Source organism: Drosophila eugracilis, unplaced genomic scaffold (genome assembly GCF_018153835.1).
Source record: "Drosophila eugracilis isolate 14026-0451.02 unplaced genomic scaffold, ASM1815383v1 contig_2088, whole genome shotgun sequence".
Taxonomy (NCBI): Eukaryota; Metazoa; Arthropoda; class Insecta; order Diptera; family Drosophilidae; genus Drosophila; species Drosophila eugracilis.
Window position 1 is genome coordinate 6,413,315 of NW_024572964.1, and position 17,964 is coordinate 6,431,278.

Here is a 17,964-nt window from a genome sequence, read left to right on the forward strand (position 1 = left end):
GAATTTTGGGAGAGTCTGTAGCCTCTCTTTCTTTTTGTTACTCTCTTCCAACTTCATCTGAGAGACAGCTTTGATGGCATTAATCAGCTGTTTTCGATTTGGCTTAAGGCCGAAGATCTTCAGAGGCTAAGAGAAGTTTTTTGTAACAAAGTAGAGAGAGAGATGCTTTAAAGAGAGCCTTTCAACCTATCTAAAATTAAAGAATTAATATTGAATAAAGTATTCTTAATTGTAGCACCAACTAATATATAATCATAAAGAATAATATGGAAAATTAGTATATAAATTTGACATTTACTAAAAATTATATGGAGTTAATTAATTTAACGCTTCAGATCCGTAGAGTAACGTAAATTTTTCTGTCTGGTAACGCTTGCCAAATAAATAACAAACCGAAGCACACTTTTAGGCTTAGGTTGTATACCTTGTATATTTACAAAAAGAACCACACACAACTTTAACTTACTAAACATATTTTAATAATTTAACTAACCAACTAAAAAACAATTACAGTTCTTAAAATTAAAACTTAAGCGTATTTTTTGTCAGAGGGTTTCTCAGGACGTCTCGCCTTGTAGCGTAAGCCATGCTCCATATAGGTAAAAGGAGGATTCGATTGGGTCAAGCAGAAGTAGAGACCCTTTGCGGTCACAGGATATATGAGTCCAATGTTGATGGTGTTCTGGAAATTACAGTCTCCTTGTCGGAACTTGGCCCAGCTCTCGCACTTGGTGGCTGGAATCATCACACCCTCAATGAGAGCCTAAGAATTTACAAAGAAATTAAATTAAAATTTAAGATTTAACTTAGGAAACCTTACCTCCATAAAGAGAACGAAAGGATACATGTGACTGCAGATCTTGGACTCGCAGCCAGGTTGAAGTTTCCTCCTTGGAAAGTAGCCAATGCCATTCGGATAGATATCGATGTGACCCAGTGGAACCCTCACCCCAAACGCATCTCCCTCGCCGTGCAGCACCACCACCCTAGCAGCCACACTTTGCTTTACCAATATATCAGTGGTGCGACACATGGTGGCAGGATCAATGGCTATAAGCTGCCCCACCAACTGTTTGTTTTCCTTGGCAAAGAGTTGGGCACCCAAAGCGGCTATATTGGCACCCACCGAATGACCTGCCAATGTGATATCCTGCACAGCAATGCCCGCATCCTTCAGGGCCCTTACTAGTTTATACACGAAATATCCATCAACCGAGAGATGGTGCCGCACTGCATAGTAAAGTTGAGCCACATCCTTGGCAAAGTCAACCACTATAACATTAAGATCCCTTCTGCTGTTTTGCAGGAGGGTCAAGTGTTCCTGGACACTGAAATAGCTGTCGGCCGTGTGGAAGGCATTCACATAGATGAGGGTCTTACGCTCTGGATTGATATCGAAGTCCTTGATTTGAGATATGGACTTGATGGGCAGCTCTACACTTTGGTTCGTAATGGTCATCACATGGAGTCGGGCATCGCTGGGATTGATGCCCTGGAACAAAGACATAACACCCTCATCCACAGGGGCATCACCTGGTAAAGATGTTATTAGAAGATCAACTTCTATACTGGGTTTGTGTTTTCTATACTTACAGAAAGCCCTCCAACCCCGATTCAGTTGCTCGGAAAGCAGCTTAAGATTATGCTTCTGGACACTGTCTATATTTAGAGGAATGTTGACCTTATCCTTAACCTCCACTGCCATAGATTGGCAGATCAGGCAGACTGCTATGATCATCTGGGCTGTGCTCTTCTGCATGGTGAATTCTGCTCTCATGTCTTCGAACAAAAAGCTGGGCTCTTTTATAGCCAGGTCTTATCAGACCAAAAGACTTGCCAACAGAGACTCTCTTATCTGCTAGCTGGTTTTCGATTTCGTATAATTTTTTTAGTTGGCTGCAGCACGTCTGTTAAATGGGGGTTCTGTCTGGCCATTGTCTGCGGTTCCGTCCCAAAAATCAGCAGCCCAAAAAGTAAGTGAAGGTGCCAGATAAGACCAAAGATCTTTACAGACTTAACTGATTGATTATCAAACCCAAAACCGATCGTGCCTCAATATGAAAATTCTTACCAGAGTTTCTCTTGTCATCATTTCATTCACTTCTTTTTTCCGTTAATTGATTAAGTTTTTAATCTACAGTTGGTTTTGATGGGTGCTTGAAGACAACTAGGTGCTAAATCTTTATTCATTTAAATGTATATTTCGACAAAATGAGTTTTGTTTAGTTTTGCTTATTTTGCAAGTAAAGTTAAGTCTGTAAATTTGGCTAGAACTCATCTGGTTGACAAGCGATTCACGATTCAAAATTTACGCTAACGAGGTAGCGGCGGTTGTTGTCTAACCCTCATTTGATGGAAAAATAATCTCAAAAAGGTATTACTTGACGACTGTTCGAATAATTCCGAAGAAACGTACCGCAACAATAGACCTCGCTTTATGATTTTTTGTTGTTATATTTTATATGTTAACATAGTGTGTAATTCAAAACCAAATCTTAAATGAAACTGATTTCATTTGATAGCATTACAATGAATTTTTAGAAAAAACATGCAGTGTGCCGAAAAACAAAACTTTGAAATTTAATTTAACTTTTTGACTGCTTTTAAAATGTTGTTTTTTCTGAAATTGGCTTTAATTTATTTCCTCAGCAGGTTTTTCAATGAAAATACGTTTGCAAATATATGGAAAAGGAAATCAAACGTAACATTATTTATAGGGAAGTACCTTTCTTTTTTCACTTATTATTCATAATTTTCCAACTTACACAAGATTCACTTACCGAGAAAACCGTAAAATTCAATTATAAGCGTATATCGATTAAATTGGCACGCTTGATTTTCACTGACTATCAAGAAATAGTCAGAGCTCTTATCGATATATTATAGATTATGCATTCGTGGCGCCATCTGTATAAAAGCTTTTAAAGCTTTTATTCTTTTGATATGTTTAACTTGTAATATAATTTACTTAACAATATCCTTTTTAAATTAGGTTTACGACTATTTAAAAGTATGAAATAAAAAATAAGTACTTTAGTGTGTTATAATCTAATGATCTATTTTAATTAGTTTAAATTTCAAACTAACATAATATCTTAAATCTATGGTTTGGAAAATCATTTACATGCGTTTAGCTGGGTAACGTTATTTATTATATTTCAAAAAGTTTTTGGTAACAGTAACATAGCTATATTAAAATTTGTATTTCCACATTCCAATCCTGCCGAAAAGATAATGTTCTTTAGTTCAGTTCATTCCAAATTGAACAACATAGTTTCAGGGCTACAAGCTTTTCAACTTGACAGAACTCAAAATCGTAACGTGACTTAACACATTTTTGAAAAGCCATTCGGGGAAATTTAAGGCACGTAGATCTCTATAATGGCAGCTCCGCAACCAAATCAGACCCAGGCAAACGATGAGCGGGGTAAGGCTGTGGCCGGTTTCCGCGCCAAGGTTTTGGAGCACCGCGAGATCGAGTCACGTTTGAAGGCATTGCGGGAAAAGTACAAGATTCAAAATGTCATATACGAGAAGTCTGAGGATGATCTAAAGGCACTCCAGAGTGTGGGTCAGATGCTCGGGGAGGTCCTGAAGCAGCTCACACCGGACAATTTTATCGTGAAGGCTTCGAGTGGGCCGCGTTATGTGGTCGGATGTCGGCGGCAGATAAACAAGGCGAAACTAAAGCCCGGTACGCGAGTCGCTCTCGATGTGACCACTCTGACCATTATGCGCTATTTGCCAAGGGAAGTGGATCCCCTGGTCTACAACATGACCCATGAAGATCCGGGCAACGTGAACTATGCCGAAATCGGTGGACTTGGTCAGCAAATCCGTGAGCTTCGCGAAGTCATCGAATTGCCTCTGCTTAATCCGGAAATATTCTTACGCGTTGGCATTAATCCGCCCAAGGGATGCCTGCTCTACGGGCCACCTGGCACCGGAAAAACCCTTCTGGCCCGCGCCATTGCCTCCCAGATGGACGCTAACTTCCTCAAGGTATCCCCCTTTCCACCAATAATATTTCCATACGAAAATTCAGAGCTTAATCATTATTTTTATGTATTTTAATAAAAACCTTACCCAAAGGTTGTTTCCTCGGCCATTGTGGATAAATATATTGGAGAGAGTGCTCGCCTGATCCGGGAGATGTTTGCCTATGCACGTGACCACCAGCCGTGCATTATATTTATGGACGAGATCGACGCCATCGGTGGTCGTCGCTTCTCTGAGGGAACTTCCGCCGATCGCGAGATCCAGCGTACTCTAATGGAGCTGCTCAACCAGATGGATGGATTCGATGCTCTTGGGCAGGTGAAAATGATTATGGCCACCAATCGGCCGGATACACTGGATCCTGCTTTGTTGCGTCCAGGACGACTTGACAGAAAACTAGAGATACCGTTGCCCAACGAAGTCGCACGCATGGACATCCTCAAGATTCACGCCGGACCATTGTCCAAACGGGGTGAGATTGATTACGAGGCTGTGGTAAAGCTTTCGGATATGTTTAATGGCGCCGACCTGCGCAATATTTGCACGGAGGCCGGTCTGTTTGCCTTGCGCTGCGATCGAGAGTATGTCATTCAGGAAGATTTCATGAAAGCTGTCCGCAAAATCTCCGACAACAAGAAGCTGGAGTCACGGTTGGACTACAAGCCAATTTAGTAGTTTATTGCAACCATATCAGTACTGTGTTATTAAAAGGGAATCAGTTAGCATTGTTTCTTATTACTTTTAACGAATAATAACAATTATCAAATAATCAATAAAAACTGCGGGCAAAAACACATAACTGATAACATAAGCTGTTAAATTAAAATATAAAGAAATGCTTCCTGATTTTAAAGTAAAAAAAATAATACAAAATATATGTCACCAATTTGTGACCAACGCTTTGAAAAATATCTCAAAAAGGTTATGCCAAAAAAATTTTGTATTTTTGCAAAAATAAAGTCAAGATATTCCCATTATCGGTTACTTATCTAAGCACTCATGTTGTTATTTTTAATTTATTTTTTCGAAGATTTGCCTTAGTTTAAGCATTATTAAGCATCACAAGCGCCGTAATTTTTTTGAGTTTCGGTGCACTTTTGGGCGGCAACGTCGAAGTACTCAGTTCCACAGCTTTTAGTTGTGCCTTCCCGGCCGTCGATGCATTCGATGTATTCGTGGCATCCCTTGGATTCGGCCACTTCGAATCCATCTGTGCGGCCATCGCAACGATCGTAGGCACACGTCTGGCTCTCGCGTGGCATGCATCCCTGGCGTTCCACGTTGAAGAAGTAGTTCTCGCTGCACTGCTGATATATGGGGTCGGGGTCTGGGATTCCAGATCCGAGATCACGGCAATAGTAATAACCGCGACATGTGGCTCCATCCGCAACAAACTTGTTGCGCAAAGCCAGTTTCTTGGTGCCACATGCGTCCTCTGGAAGTGGATGCTTATTGCAGACAACTTCCTTTTTGTCAACACAGGTACCGGTGGCCACGTTGTAATATTTGCCAGATTCACAGGTGTACGACACGAGTGCGTTTTTACTGCTGCATTTAAAGTACATGTTGCAATTGTTTTCGTCGAGGAATGGGACATCTTGGGGCACAATGTCGCACATCTCATATGTGGCAGTGCAAACAGTATCTTTTGGATAGACGCATTGCTGCTTTGTTTGATCAAAGTACATTCCCAAGGTGCATGCTCCTTTGCCCAATACATTATCTGAATCACAATAATACCAATTTGCACAGTTTATGGTATCACCTATGTAACCTGTCGACGCTCCTTTGCATATTTTGGTAGTATCGCAGTAACTGTCGTCATATGATTTGTAGCATTTTGCTTTGGAAAGACTAAAGTACTGTTCAGTGCCCGAACAGCTTTCACTTTCCGAAGACTTAAAATCATTGCATGTAATCCACTCGTTGCAGGTTCCGGCCTTTCGAAGTTTGGTTCCATCCTTGAAAAGTCGACAAACGTCGTCGGTGGAGTTCAGGAACATCGTTTGGGTGCTTAGATGAGCCATCAAGACCAGCAGTAGAACCTGCAGGGTCCAGAAACCTGAAAGTACTAGAATATTTTATACATATTAATTTCCACTTTCATTGCTCCAAAAAAACAGACACCACCTGTCATTATGATTAAAGTAGCCCGTCACTTTAACTTAAATACTTTCAACTAACAGTTAGCAAGAACCGCCTGGGCCTTTTATACCGAAAAATAATTTTTTTTTCTAACTCGGATGACTTCAATTTACCACACCAAAAAAGATAAGATTTGGCTTTTGTCATAAACAGAGATCAGTGGTTTTTCAATTAAATTTGTCGATGACTGTCTAACATACAATGCTACCCATAAGTTATCGCCCTTTTTCTAAAAATGTGTTGTTAATAAAGGCATAAAATGGCAGATCAACTAACTAAAACTAGGAACTTTGGAGTTTTACCTCTTGGAAACCAATATAAAATTAATTATATTTACTACAAAAATAAATGTCTAGACATTGTCATTAATCTATTTCCTATTATTCTTATAGATCATATAGAAGATAATAAAAGCCCATGCGACTCAAGGTTATATATTACTAATAGAATATCGCAGACAAACGTGTAAGAAACTAATTTATAGCACCGCATTTAGATAAGGATACTATTAATTTTAAATTACTTGATTATCAAATGGTGTATAGAATATATACAATGGGATATTGTTCAGATACGTTTAAATCTATAATAATGTTAAGCTCTGACAGGTGTTATGTGAAAGGGTTTTTCAATCCATTTTGCTTTCCATCTGAAAAGTTGATAACTTTGTCGTGAGCAGCCAAAAATGTTACCACTGATAGTAGATACTTCGTCACACTAGATGCCCTTTTCACTACTCGTATAAATGAAAACAAAGTGTCAACTATAAAATCTTGCCTAGTTTTTGTCTTGGCAGAGATAAGAAATCTATTTCCATTGATGACAAAGCAATTGTTGTTTAATCATTCCGATCGCCGTCTAAAGACCCGGTCAGAGACACGCTTGCACTTTATTGGCTTCTTTCAGTAAAGTGGTTACCGACTGGCACTCATTACTTGTTTATTTATCTTAACTTTATTCCTTGTCTTCTGTTATTTATTTAGTATTTTGGTTATTTAAAGTTTCACTTAAAAATCACTTCGATTAAGGCACTCTGCTGATTGTTTCTTATCAAAAGCACTGATTTCGAATGGTGCTAGAGTTGAAATGAGTATGTTTCCTTGATATCTATGCACCAATCGATCTCAGTTCTTCGATTCGAAGTGAGTCCGATCCTGCACCCTTTGGACTTGTTGTTTCCGACAGAAAGCCGTATTAACGATTGCTTGCGAGACGAGTCGAGTGCCGCTGATGAGTGTGTACAATATAGGCGCGACCTCTGTTTAAATCTGAGAAACCTGTTACACCTGAGAAGATTTTTATAATAGAGACTGTATGAGTGCGACGGCAGATCCACTCAAATTTCCGGTGGCCCGTCTTTTTTTGCCCCTTATGGCCTCAGACCCGAGCACCCTGATCCAGAGTAGTCGTCTCCAGGGCAATGCGTGAAGTGTAATGGACACCGAAGAGTCTAAGCCTTTCCAACTCAAGTGCCTAGGCCATAGTAAAAACTTTTGCTCTCCTTTCTACCATTTAGGTCTCCCCAAGTTTGGTAATTTAATTCAAGCGTACTTGGCTAGCATTTGAATAATTAGAATTGCATTGTCTTGAGTTACACACCAACTCGAGAGTCGCCGAGCAGGAAGCCTCTCACCGCAGTCTTGGGCGATGTCTCTTCTAAGCCTATAACAGTACTTGTCATAAACCGATTGCGTTTCTGTGGAATGCTCGGGTAAACCAAGTGAAATGACAGGGAAAAGTAATTTTCGTCGTTAAAATTCGCATCCAAGCTAAATTGGCATCTCCGATTGGAGTGACAAGTTATTGCTATTTCAGTTCTAAACGATTTTCTTATCGCCATATTTGAGTTGATGTGATTGCATGCAATTCCTGGAATTAAAGAAGAATATTCGCTATAAGAAGGTTCTCTACAATTGCTAAAATCATTCCGAACTTTGGGAAAATTGGAATATTCAAAATATTCTTTGATAACTTCAAGGTTATTATTCCCGTTATTATTATTTTTTTTTTTATGTTATCTTATAACCATAATTCAAAAGACAAAAATTTGTTTTAAATTTGAATTACATATACGTATTAAAAGACAATTCCCTAATTTACTATGCAAACTGATAATATCGATTAATTAAATAAGTATCCCAACGTCGTGCTGAGCAGTTTGCGACTCTATCGACAGTATCTGACACTTCATTTTGGGGGACTATAAACGTCATTTAATTTCAAGTGTCAATAAAGCGATCCAGATGATTAGGGAATTCGGTTTGTGCTTATCGAGTGGCGTGCGGAAACACATAAATTAGGCAGACGCCAGGGCGGGACCCATTCAAAAGTTGGGAGTCCCTAGACCTATGCCAAAATTTTTCGGTACCATGCAGGCCGGTGGGGGTGTGGTGCAGGTCGCGATAACGGGCCCGAATCTAGACACGCACACCTAATTACACCTGCGATAGCAAGTGGCGCAAACAAATCAGTTGCTGAACTAATCGTGATATAGTTATGGTGATTGGTATTATCAGAAGATTGGCTACCGATTCGCAGCACTCGAGGAACTTAAATGGAGCTACTCTGCCTGGTTGGCCACTTAGTCGTTCGCGAATTTTGGACTACTTCAAAGGTGAAGGAAGGAAATAATGAGAAAAGTCGCTTATAGTGGTTAGTTAGTGAGTGTTTTGCTTGAAACTAGTAAGCCATACCCAATCCCATTCATAGGTTATTGGACGGTTGTGCTGCTGACCGCAAGTCTTCAGGTTGTTCTGGCACAATTGACGAATGTCTGCCATCAAGAGGAGGATGGCACTCGACTTCCGTTGGCCACCCACTGCTCCAGATTTGTGGTTTGCCTAAAGGGTGATGTCTCCATTATTGGCAGTTGCCCAAGGGGTCTCCACTTTAATCGGGAGCTAGGGGAGTGTGATTTCCAATGGCGAGCCAACTGCCTCGGACTTTCAGCCTTTGCTGAAGTGGATGATCAGTGTACCTGTGACTGTTGCGCCGAGGAGTGCCAAGACCCAATCGAAGACATCGAGGAACCTACCACCACAGTCACTGAGGACTGCGATACCCCTACTTCGGTCACGAACCCTGCCGATTCAACAGATACCACGGATGCAACCACAGATTACGATGACTCCAACAACTCATCCAATACAACACCTTCTACTCCAGGAGTAGCGCCCTCGTATTGCAATAGCTCCCGCGGGGATTGCGCTGATAAGGACACAGGCACCTATATAGACATGCCTGGAATCTGTGTTAAGTTTATCCAATGCAATAATGGATGCGTCGAGGAAATACAGTGCCCTTCCGGATTGTACTTTAACAAGGATACAAACGGTTGCGATTACTGGTGGACCGTGGACTGCACACCGACCGCCGATGCTTCAGATGAGATCGAGGGACCCTCGGGAACCACCTGCTCTAACCAGGGCAAATGCTTCGGGCAAAAAGATGGAACGAAATTTAAAGACGACGAATCAAATGGATTCCTCGTCTGCCAATGCCAGTGCCCCATAGCGATGCCTTGTGCCGAGGGTCTGCAGTTCAATGAGACGGCTCAGGTGTGTGATTGGGTGAGAACAAGTTCATCTGCGAGAGAGTCTTCAGCGGTTGTTTGTTACGATGGACTGGTTTACAATGCCACTTCTGATCAGTGCGACTATCCTGAGAACTATGTACCCGAGGTGACCTGCAATTCCACCAGTACGTTGTGCCAGGACCAGCCAGAAGGAGAACTATTTCCAGTAGAGGGCAAGTGTAATATGTTCTACAAGTGCAACTTCAACTGCGCCGTGGAGCAATATTGTCCGAACAACCTGGTTTACAATAAGAATATAAAGGAATGCGATTATCCACAGAACTATGTTTGTGAGTGGGAATACACTCCGCCCACGGGTCCCAATGCCGGACCTTCGGGAATCGCCTGCGAAAGTAATGGTCGTTGTTTGGGTCAACGCGAGGGTACTTATTTCAACTCCACAACGAATTGTGGCAAATATGTCGTCTGTCAGTGTGAATGTGAAGTCGAGATGGAGTGCCCTGATGGATTGTACTGGGACCAAGACAAGCTGACCTGCAACTATGAAGACAGCGTAAAGTGTACTCTCTAAATGACCAAATTTTTGAATAAAGTAATTCATTGTCAAAACGACTGGCATCTGGCCTAATCGGCCTCTTTGTTAATGATACTCTGGGCCTGTAAATCATTATAATCAGTTCTGTCGAGCACTTGTCAGCAGTGGTGAACACTCCGATAAACATGATTGGCACACGGCTATTGATAAGAAATACCTCTTGCTGAAAAGGAGAAAGGGGCTAAGTTTTTCTAATAATTCTTAATTTCTAAATAAGTTTCAAACTAACACTATTTCAAATGGTTTAAAATGATGATTTACCTACTAATAGTTAGCAGACTTTCTGGATTTAAGAATTACATTCATATCGAAAGCAACACGAGTACCGTTGTTGGAAATTTTGAGCTCTAGCACTCGTCTATATGATTCAACGTATAATTTAGAACTGCAAAAGGAAATGTGAGAATTCTATTTCCTTCTGCACTCTTAGAATTCGCAGATTCTGCGTTCGATGATGGCTTTTATAAATAGATACAATATCAATTGCTTGTATAACTACTGTTAATATATGTTGATAATATCACGGATGGTTCATGGATGGTTATCACCGGCACATGCTAGAAGCAGGAAAAGGCATTCAATTATTTTAATTGCCGGTAAATATAAAAGGCGATATGGACCGTAAAGACATCAGTGAGCATTCGATATGCGAAGTGCAAAGATGGCTCAATATAGGAGTAAGCACTATGGTAAGCACAAAGGAAGGAATATCAAATGGATGGATTTTAACCTAAAGTTTTCGCATAGGAGCTGCCCTCTGTCTGATGATTTCCCTCTTTGTGGGATCACTGAATGCCGAGTGTTGCAAGGAGGGCGAGAAGAAAGTGGATGCGGATGATTGCACCAAGTATCTTGTCTGCTGCCATGGTGAATTTGTCTCCAAGTCCTGTGCAAGCGGAGACTATTGGAATTCCGAGACGGAGCTCTGCGTTGAAGATAATGGAGAGTGCAATCCGCCAACATGCCAGGATGGAGAAATTGAAGCTAATCCCGATGATTGTGCAGGGTATTTAGAGTGCATCAACGGAGTCGTCGTAATCCTGACCTGCGCTGATGGAGACTATTTCAATTCGACCCTGAAAAAGTGCGTTCCCGACACTTGTGGCGTGTGCGTCAACTGTACCGAAGGAAGCGTTAAGGCCGACCTTAATGACTGTGCCAAGTTCCAGGAATGCATCAACGGAAAGTACGTGTCTCAATCTTGCGCCACCGATTATTACTGGAACCCGGAAAGCAAAAAATGTGAGAAAGATGAAGGCCAATGCAATGGCAATTCAACTTGCACAGAAGGAGAACTTGAGGTGGATCCAACGGATTGCGCAGGCTACCTAATTTGTTCGAATGGTAACTGGGTGAGCAAGGAGTGCCCTTCGGGGTCTTTCTTCAATGAAACTCTTAAGACTTGTGAGGTCGACTCTGAAGGAGTTTGCGTCAATTGTACCGAGGGATCACAGAAACCTGAGCCCAATGACTGTACCAAGTACCAAATTTGCTCTGGTGGAAAGTATGTGACCAAGTCTTGCGAAAGCGGATACTACTGGAATAACCAAACACTTCGCTGTGAAGAGGATAATGGTCAGTGCAATGGCAACTCAACCTGCACAGAAGGAGAACTTGAGGTGGATCCAACAGATTGCGCTGGTTACCTAATTTGTTCGAATGGTAACTGGGTGAGCAAGGAGTGCCCTTCGGGGTCTTTCTTCAATGAAACTCTTAAGACTTGTGAGGTCGACTCTGAAGGAGTTTGCGTCAATTGTACCGAGGGATCACAGAAACCTGAGCCCAATGACTGTACCAAGTACCAAATTTGCTCTGGTGGAAAGTATGTGACCAAGTCTTGCGAAAGCGGATACTACTGGAATAACCAAACACTTCGCTGTGAAGAGGATAATGGTCAGTGCAATGGCAACTCAACCTGCACAGAAGGAGAACTTGAGGTGGATCCAACAGATTGCGCAGGTTACCTAATTTGTTCGAATGGTAACTGGGTGAGCAAGGAGTGCCCTTCGGGATCATACTTCAATGAGACCCTTAAGGCTTGTGAAATTGATTCTGAGGGGATTTGCGTCAACTGTACCGAGGGATCTCAGAAACCTGAGCCCAATGACTGTACCAAGTACCAAATTTGCTCTGGAGGAAAGTATGTGACCAAGTCTTGCGAGAGTGGATACTACTGGAATAACCAAACACTACGCTGTGAAGAGGATAATGGTCAGTGCAATGGCAACTCGACGTGCACCGAGAATGAGGTGAAAGAAAATCCATCTGATTGTGCCGGCTATCTGCAGTGTATAAATGGTAATTTTGTTGCCAGAAAGTGCTCCGCCAAGCAGTTCTTTAATACTACACTCCAGGAGTGTGTCTTAGACACAGAGAACGTGTGCATTCCCAAAACCTGCGATCCCGATTGCTGTGACGTTGCTGACAATACCATCTGGCCCGTCGAAAACAATTGCACTGCATTCTTCCAGTGTGTGGATGGTAACAAATTCGAGCAGACGTGTAGTAATAATTTGCAATATAATTCGAAAACGGAGCAGTGTGACTTCCCCGAAAATGTTGGCTGCGATGATGGATCTGCGCCCCCAAGTGGTCCAAATGCCGGACCCTCGGGAACGTATTGCGAGAGCAATGGACGATGCCTTGGTAAGCCTGATGGAACCATGTTACCCGATGCCAGCGGTACCTGTAGTTCAGCATATATCGTCTGCCAGTGCGAGTGTGAGATCAACTTCAGCTGTTCCTCTGGGCTGATTTACAATGCGGATGTCAAGTCTTGCGATTGGCCCGATAGCGTTAAGTGCTAAATCTTTTTAATAAACAATATTTAATGCAGCGCATTTTCATGGTTGATTTATATAAAGGGGGTTTAAACTCTTAACTTCTAGAGCAGGGGTTCTCAACGCCTATGCATGGGTGCGCTTGTTGATAAACTTTGAGCGCTCGCTGCGCTATTCCACTAACAATTTTTCGTTTTCCTCTTTCCGCCTCATTTTGGTGGTAGCTGTTCTTTTATTTCCTGGATCATTTTTGATCATCTGTAAAGATTTCATCTTTATTACTTCTGTATAAAAATGCAGGCTCAAAATATATAATTTTTCACGACTTTTTAAGTTAATTCCTATAGCAATAGATATATTATATAAATTCCAAAAATTAAATAAAATCAAGTACTTTATTATTCTTGGTCTAGAAAAAGTGTGAGTTACAAGGAATGAGTTTTGGCCTTTCGAACAGGCTTTTTTGGCTTTGATTTTGACTTGGTTTCTTTTCGCATCGTCTTACATTTGGCAATCTTGGGATAATCGCAACGTGAGGAAGCAGCATTGAAATGTAAACCAGCGGGGCAGTCCATTACCAAAAACATCATGTTGCTGCAGAGCATAAACTTGCCACAGTCTTTTCGATGTGGTACTAGTGAGTTTTCCTTTTCATCTGAACATAATCCTCCAGTTATGGCTGGACCATCCAATGATTGGGTTTCCCTTAAACCAGCTGAGCACTTGGCCTCTGAAGGTTTCATGCAAATTCGTCGAGTTGGACTAAAGTGCTGTTGATCAGTGCAAGAGCGAAGATAAGGTTTCCTTGCCTTGCAGACAAAATATTCCTGACAGGAGCCCTTCTTTGCTAGCATAACTCCATCTTTCTTTCCAGCACAAATTCTATTTGTTATATCCGAAAGACCAATATCTTGGGCCGACGGTCTTTGTTTTCTCGTTGGTTTGACTGTAACGGGAGGTTCAGTCCTCACGATAACTTCATCATCGTCTTCATCACTTTCGGAACTGAATGTTTCATCACTGCCATTATCCTGGCCATCGAAAATACAATCCACCTTATCAGGATCATCGCAGTGCAAGGTTAAAGGATTAAACACGGTATTTTTTTCGCAGGTCCCGATCACAGCTTTTCCATCTGCACACACATAGTATCCCTTGCAAGTTCCAAGCATGGGTAAAAGTCCGCCATTTTTGCCCTCACATATGGACGTTTTGAAAGCAAACCCATTCTTTAAAAATAACCTTTATTATTTTGGAAATTTGTTTAAGATTTTTCGTAATATATGTACTTGTAATATCGCCAGTGTACTTTCTTGAAGTATGAACATCCCCCAGAGCAGTTGGAATAGCATCATTTTGTCTGGTGCTATCGAGTGTTTTATCGAACTGAAACTTTCCATTCATTGACTGCGTTTTATATACTATCATATGTGGGAAATTTGCATGATGTGCCAATATGTAAAATGTTAACATTTGATTGTATCGTTCCATAAAAGATAGGTATTCGACTACGAGTACTATCTATAAGTTCTTACTGAGAATTGATAAGAGTTCATATAAAACATATGTAAGGTCTACTACAAGGGTATATCACACTTACATACATACATAGCTAAGTGTGGCCGGGTCAAAGATCACAATTTCAGTTGGAATAGTCATCAAAATATGTATTACTTAAAACTTACTTTAAAGAAAGACACAAATTAGAATAGAAATTATTTTAAATTTATTTATTTATTTTGCATGTTAAAAAGCAATGTGCATATTTATTTAGTATTTATTTTTTGAAGGATTTCATTTAATTTCATTTCTCCTAATGACTAATGCTAAGAAGATAACATTATCTAATAGAGCCTAAAAGTAGGTAACGTATATCGAAAAATAAATTCCTGAAAAGCTGAGTTCTTTGTATACACATGTTTATCAGTGTAATGAAGAGCATGGAATGTCTATCGTTGGACAATTTCATTTTCGTGATATCTCGCTGAAATTAATTATAACGAAATCGGGAGTGGAAAGATGTTTATCAGATTTTATTATTAATAAGCTGTTGTCTATTTCCTTGACCAAAATGTCTGTTTTTCCTTTCTCAAAGATTTTAGTATAATATTATCAGTATTATTAGTCATTATCAGTTAAAGAACCTTAACGTGGTTTTCAGTTTTGGTTAGAAATTGCCAAAATTTGTTATGCCAAATCAGTTATTTCCAAGACGTCGAGGTATAAACAACAGAAATCAAAATAAACTAATAGAAGAATTTCATTATTGGTGATCGTTTTACAGAGGCTTGAATATTTTATAAAAAAATAACACACCATGAAAGGTAAATCAAAGAATGGTAATCTAAAAATTTAGTTAATCATTTTGCTTGTTTCTGATCAAAAGTGTTGAAGGGTTTTTAAATATTTCTTTTTATAGTGTGTGGTATTTTCCCGCTAATTTTTTGGATATTGAAAACAAATATTTGCGATAGTTATGTGATGGAAACTCATAGTACATGGAGTGTTGTGGATCGAAGACAGATATTATCAGTATCAGAATCGAATTCCCAAGAATGCTCAACGTCTCCTGATACAGATTCCTCATTTTGCCAATCCTTATCGAATGGATTTTATAAATATCCCTATGACTGCAGTGCCTATATATCGTGCAATGATTCCTGCGCTGATTTGGAGTACTGCCCCGGAGGCAAAGTTTTCAACAGTCCTTTGTTTATTTGCGACACACCAGAAGCCGTCATATGCGAACCATTGCCATATCCAACACCTCCATCCACCGAAATTCCCTCGGAAAATCCTTGTAATGCCAAAGAAAACAACACATTTTTGCCCTCGTCTGAAGATTGCAATAAGTTTTTCTTGTGCGTGAATCATCAAAGTGAAGTTTATCAGTGTCCCGGCGAAATGCTTTTCAATCCGGACCTAAATATATGTGACTATAAGGATAATGTGTTGTGCTACGGTGACCGTACTACTCAGGATCCATTGAAATCCACTGCGGCAAGTGAGGATTATTTTACGAAGTGCGAGGGTCAAAAGTTAGGAACTTCTTTTCCGGACACTCAAAACTGTCAGCAATACTACTACTGTTGGGGCAACGGCTCTTACGTAATTCTTCCCTGCCCGGTTGACAATTGGTTTAATCCTATCAGCGGCAATTGCGGTCCTAATATTTCACCAGAAGCTTGTCGAGAAGTCGTACCGACTTCTACAACTCTTATCACTACTACAGTTCTAACAACAGTTGGGCCGAAATCAACGGAAAATGTTGAAGATAATATTTGTGCAGATCAAGAATTGGGTACCACATTTCCTTTGAAATCCGACTGCCAGTCGTATCTTTTATGCCTTAATGGAGGTCAGTCGGTAACTGCAAAATGTCCAACGAACGCCTGGTTTGATCCACAAACTGGGGATTGTGGGCCAAATGTATCGCCCACCGCGTGCTTAGAATCGTTAGTAACTAGTACGAGTATTCCAACAACACAGACTTCGAATGATCCTTGTGCCGATCAAGAATTGGGAGTGTCCTATCCCCTGGTAACAAACTGTCAGCAGTATATTCTGTGCATGGGAAACGGGGAGTCCGAGGTCGCCAATTGTATTTATAATGCCTGGTATGATCCGCAAACTGGAATTTGTGGCCCCGACGTGGCTCCAACGGCATGTAAGGAAATTGCCGTCTCCACCGAATCAACCACAACTCTAGCCACCTCTCCACTCACAACACCTTCCCCTACAACTCTAATTACGTCGGATCCAGAGGAAACAACCACTACCTCTCCAGATATTTCTGGTATTTGCTCTGGGCAGAGAGATGGTTATTACGCTACGTATCCCGAGGATTGCAGCAAATACATTCTCTGTGCTAGTCCTGTTCCTATAGCATTCTACTGTCCAGAAGGCTTGTTTTTCAATGAGAACCTTCAAAAATGCGTAGAATGGGAATTAAGCGATTGCTCTAACGAGGAGATTACTACTATATCGCCAGAACATACGACTCCAAGCCCCGATTCTTCAATCTGTTTTAATAATACTGACCAGAATTTGCCGTACCAAGAAAATTGCCAATGGTATATTCACTGCGTAGACGACTCATCGTACATGATGGCCATATGTGGCAGTGAGGAATATTTCGATCCGTGGACTGGGGAATGTGGTCTTGATGTTTCACCAGAAGCTTGTCGAGAAATCTTTACTCCAACTACATCAGTTACAAAGACCACTGAAGGTTCAACAACGGTGATTATTCCAAGTACTCCAAGCACTCAAAGTCCAGAAACAGACCCTTGTGATGGAGTTCCCAATGGAAAACTAGTTTCATATCCGGATGACTGTACAAAGTTCATTCAATGTGTCCAACCCACACCAATCGTATATGACTGCAGGGAGGGTCAGGAGTTTAGTGCCTCTTTGGAGCGTTGTATGGCTCCATGGTATGCAAATTGTTCCATTCCAGCTACAACGACCACAGCTACTCCTCCAATAACAACAACAATACCACCTACGGCTGACAGCTTTTGTACAGATAAAATTGAAGGTTCCATGGTCCCGTATCCGAGTAATTGCAGCAAGTACATAGTGTGCCAAGACCCCATCCCAGTCGGTTATGCTTGTCCTGAGGGTGAAGAGTTCAGTCCTTCTGTGCTGACCTGCATGGAACCTTATTTGGCCAACTGTAATCCCAACGCCTGGCGATTTTTTCCGGATCATATGTTACCCTCGTCTAGCTCCGAAGATTCGGGCTTTTCTTTTTGGCAGTCTTTTAAAACGATTGCAAGTTTTGTAATAGATTTTTAATGCAAATTATTTGAATTGTATGCTTTTATAATATTTTATGGTTATTAATAAATTGTTGAACTTGATGGCACGTCTTTACTAAGGGTACAGGCAGCCAGAGCTGGCAGTGC

The 17,964-nt window shown here is 40.9% G+C and overlaps 7 protein-coding genes across 7 annotated transcripts; 4 read left to right on the top strand and 3 right to left on the bottom strand.

Annotated features, from left to right (window-relative positions):
* Window positions 1-448: 448 nt before the first annotated feature.
* LOC108107662 (lipase member H) lies at window positions 449-1,845 on the bottom strand. Its single transcript, XM_017215249.1, has 3 exons — window positions 1,594-1,845; window positions 821-1,533; window positions 449-763 (listed from the first exon to the last, which is right to left on the bottom strand). Exons 1-3 carry the CDS (start codon window positions 1,775-1,777, stop codon window positions 530-532), a joined length of 1,131 nt encoding a protein of 376 aa, XP_017070738.1. The 5' UTR covers window positions 1,778-1,845; the 3' UTR covers window positions 449-529.
* A 1,494-nt stretch (window positions 1,846-3,339) lies between these two features.
* On the top strand, window positions 3,340-4,976 carry LOC108108199 (26S proteasome regulatory subunit 10B). Its single transcript, XM_017216151.1, has 2 exons — window positions 3,340-4,002; window positions 4,093-4,976. The coding sequence occupies exons 1-2, from the start codon at window positions 3,382-3,384 to the stop codon at window positions 4,669-4,671; spliced, it is 1,200 nt and encodes a 399-aa protein (XP_017071640.1). The 5' UTR covers window positions 3,340-3,381; the 3' UTR covers window positions 4,672-4,976.
* Window positions 4,977-4,996: 20 nt separating this feature from the next.
* On the bottom strand, window positions 4,997-6,510 carry LOC108108200 (peritrophin-48). Its single transcript, XM_017216152.2, has 2 exons — window positions 6,130-6,510; window positions 4,997-6,070 (listed from the first exon to the last, which is right to left on the bottom strand). The coding sequence occupies exons 1-2, from the start codon at window positions 6,134-6,136 to the stop codon at window positions 5,052-5,054; spliced, it is 1,026 nt and encodes a 341-aa protein (XP_017071641.1). The 5' UTR covers window positions 6,137-6,510; the 3' UTR covers window positions 4,997-5,051.
* Window positions 6,511-8,646: 2,136 nt separating this feature from the next.
* Window positions 8,647-10,291, top strand: LOC108107640 (chondroitin proteoglycan 2). Its single transcript, XM_017215226.2, has 2 exons — window positions 8,647-8,796; window positions 8,854-10,291. The coding sequence occupies exons 1-2, from the start codon at window positions 8,775-8,777 to the stop codon at window positions 10,248-10,250; spliced, it is 1,419 nt and encodes a 472-aa protein (XP_017070715.1). The 5' UTR covers window positions 8,647-8,774; the 3' UTR covers window positions 10,251-10,291.
* Window positions 10,292-10,921: 630 nt separating this feature from the next.
* LOC108107633 (proprotein convertase subtilisin/kexin type 5) lies at window positions 10,922-13,114 on the top strand. The gene is made up of 2 exons (XM_017215203.2): window positions 10,922-10,963; window positions 11,022-13,114. Exons 1-2 carry the CDS (start codon window positions 10,936-10,938, stop codon window positions 13,079-13,081), a joined length of 2,088 nt encoding a protein of 695 aa, XP_017070692.2. The 5' UTR covers window positions 10,922-10,935; the 3' UTR covers window positions 13,082-13,114.
* A 360-nt stretch (window positions 13,115-13,474) lies between these two features.
* On the bottom strand, window positions 13,475-14,427 carry LOC108107948 (probable chitinase 10). The gene is made up of 2 exons (XM_017215780.1): window positions 14,344-14,427; window positions 13,475-14,283 (listed from the first exon to the last, which is right to left on the bottom strand). The coding sequence occupies exons 1-2, from the start codon at window positions 14,407-14,409 to the stop codon at window positions 13,480-13,482; spliced, it is 870 nt and encodes a 289-aa protein (XP_017071269.1). The 5' UTR covers window positions 14,410-14,427; the 3' UTR covers window positions 13,475-13,479.
* Window positions 14,428-15,273: 846 nt separating this feature from the next.
* LOC108107947 (chitin-binding domain protein cbd-1) lies at window positions 15,274-17,916 on the top strand. Its single transcript, XM_017215779.2, has 2 exons — window positions 15,274-15,378; window positions 15,474-17,916. The coding sequence occupies exons 1-2, from the start codon at window positions 15,372-15,374 to the stop codon at window positions 17,852-17,854; spliced, it is 2,388 nt and encodes a 795-aa protein (XP_017071268.1). The 5' UTR covers window positions 15,274-15,371; the 3' UTR covers window positions 17,855-17,916.
* The last annotated feature ends 48 nt before the right edge of the window (window positions 17,917-17,964 follow it).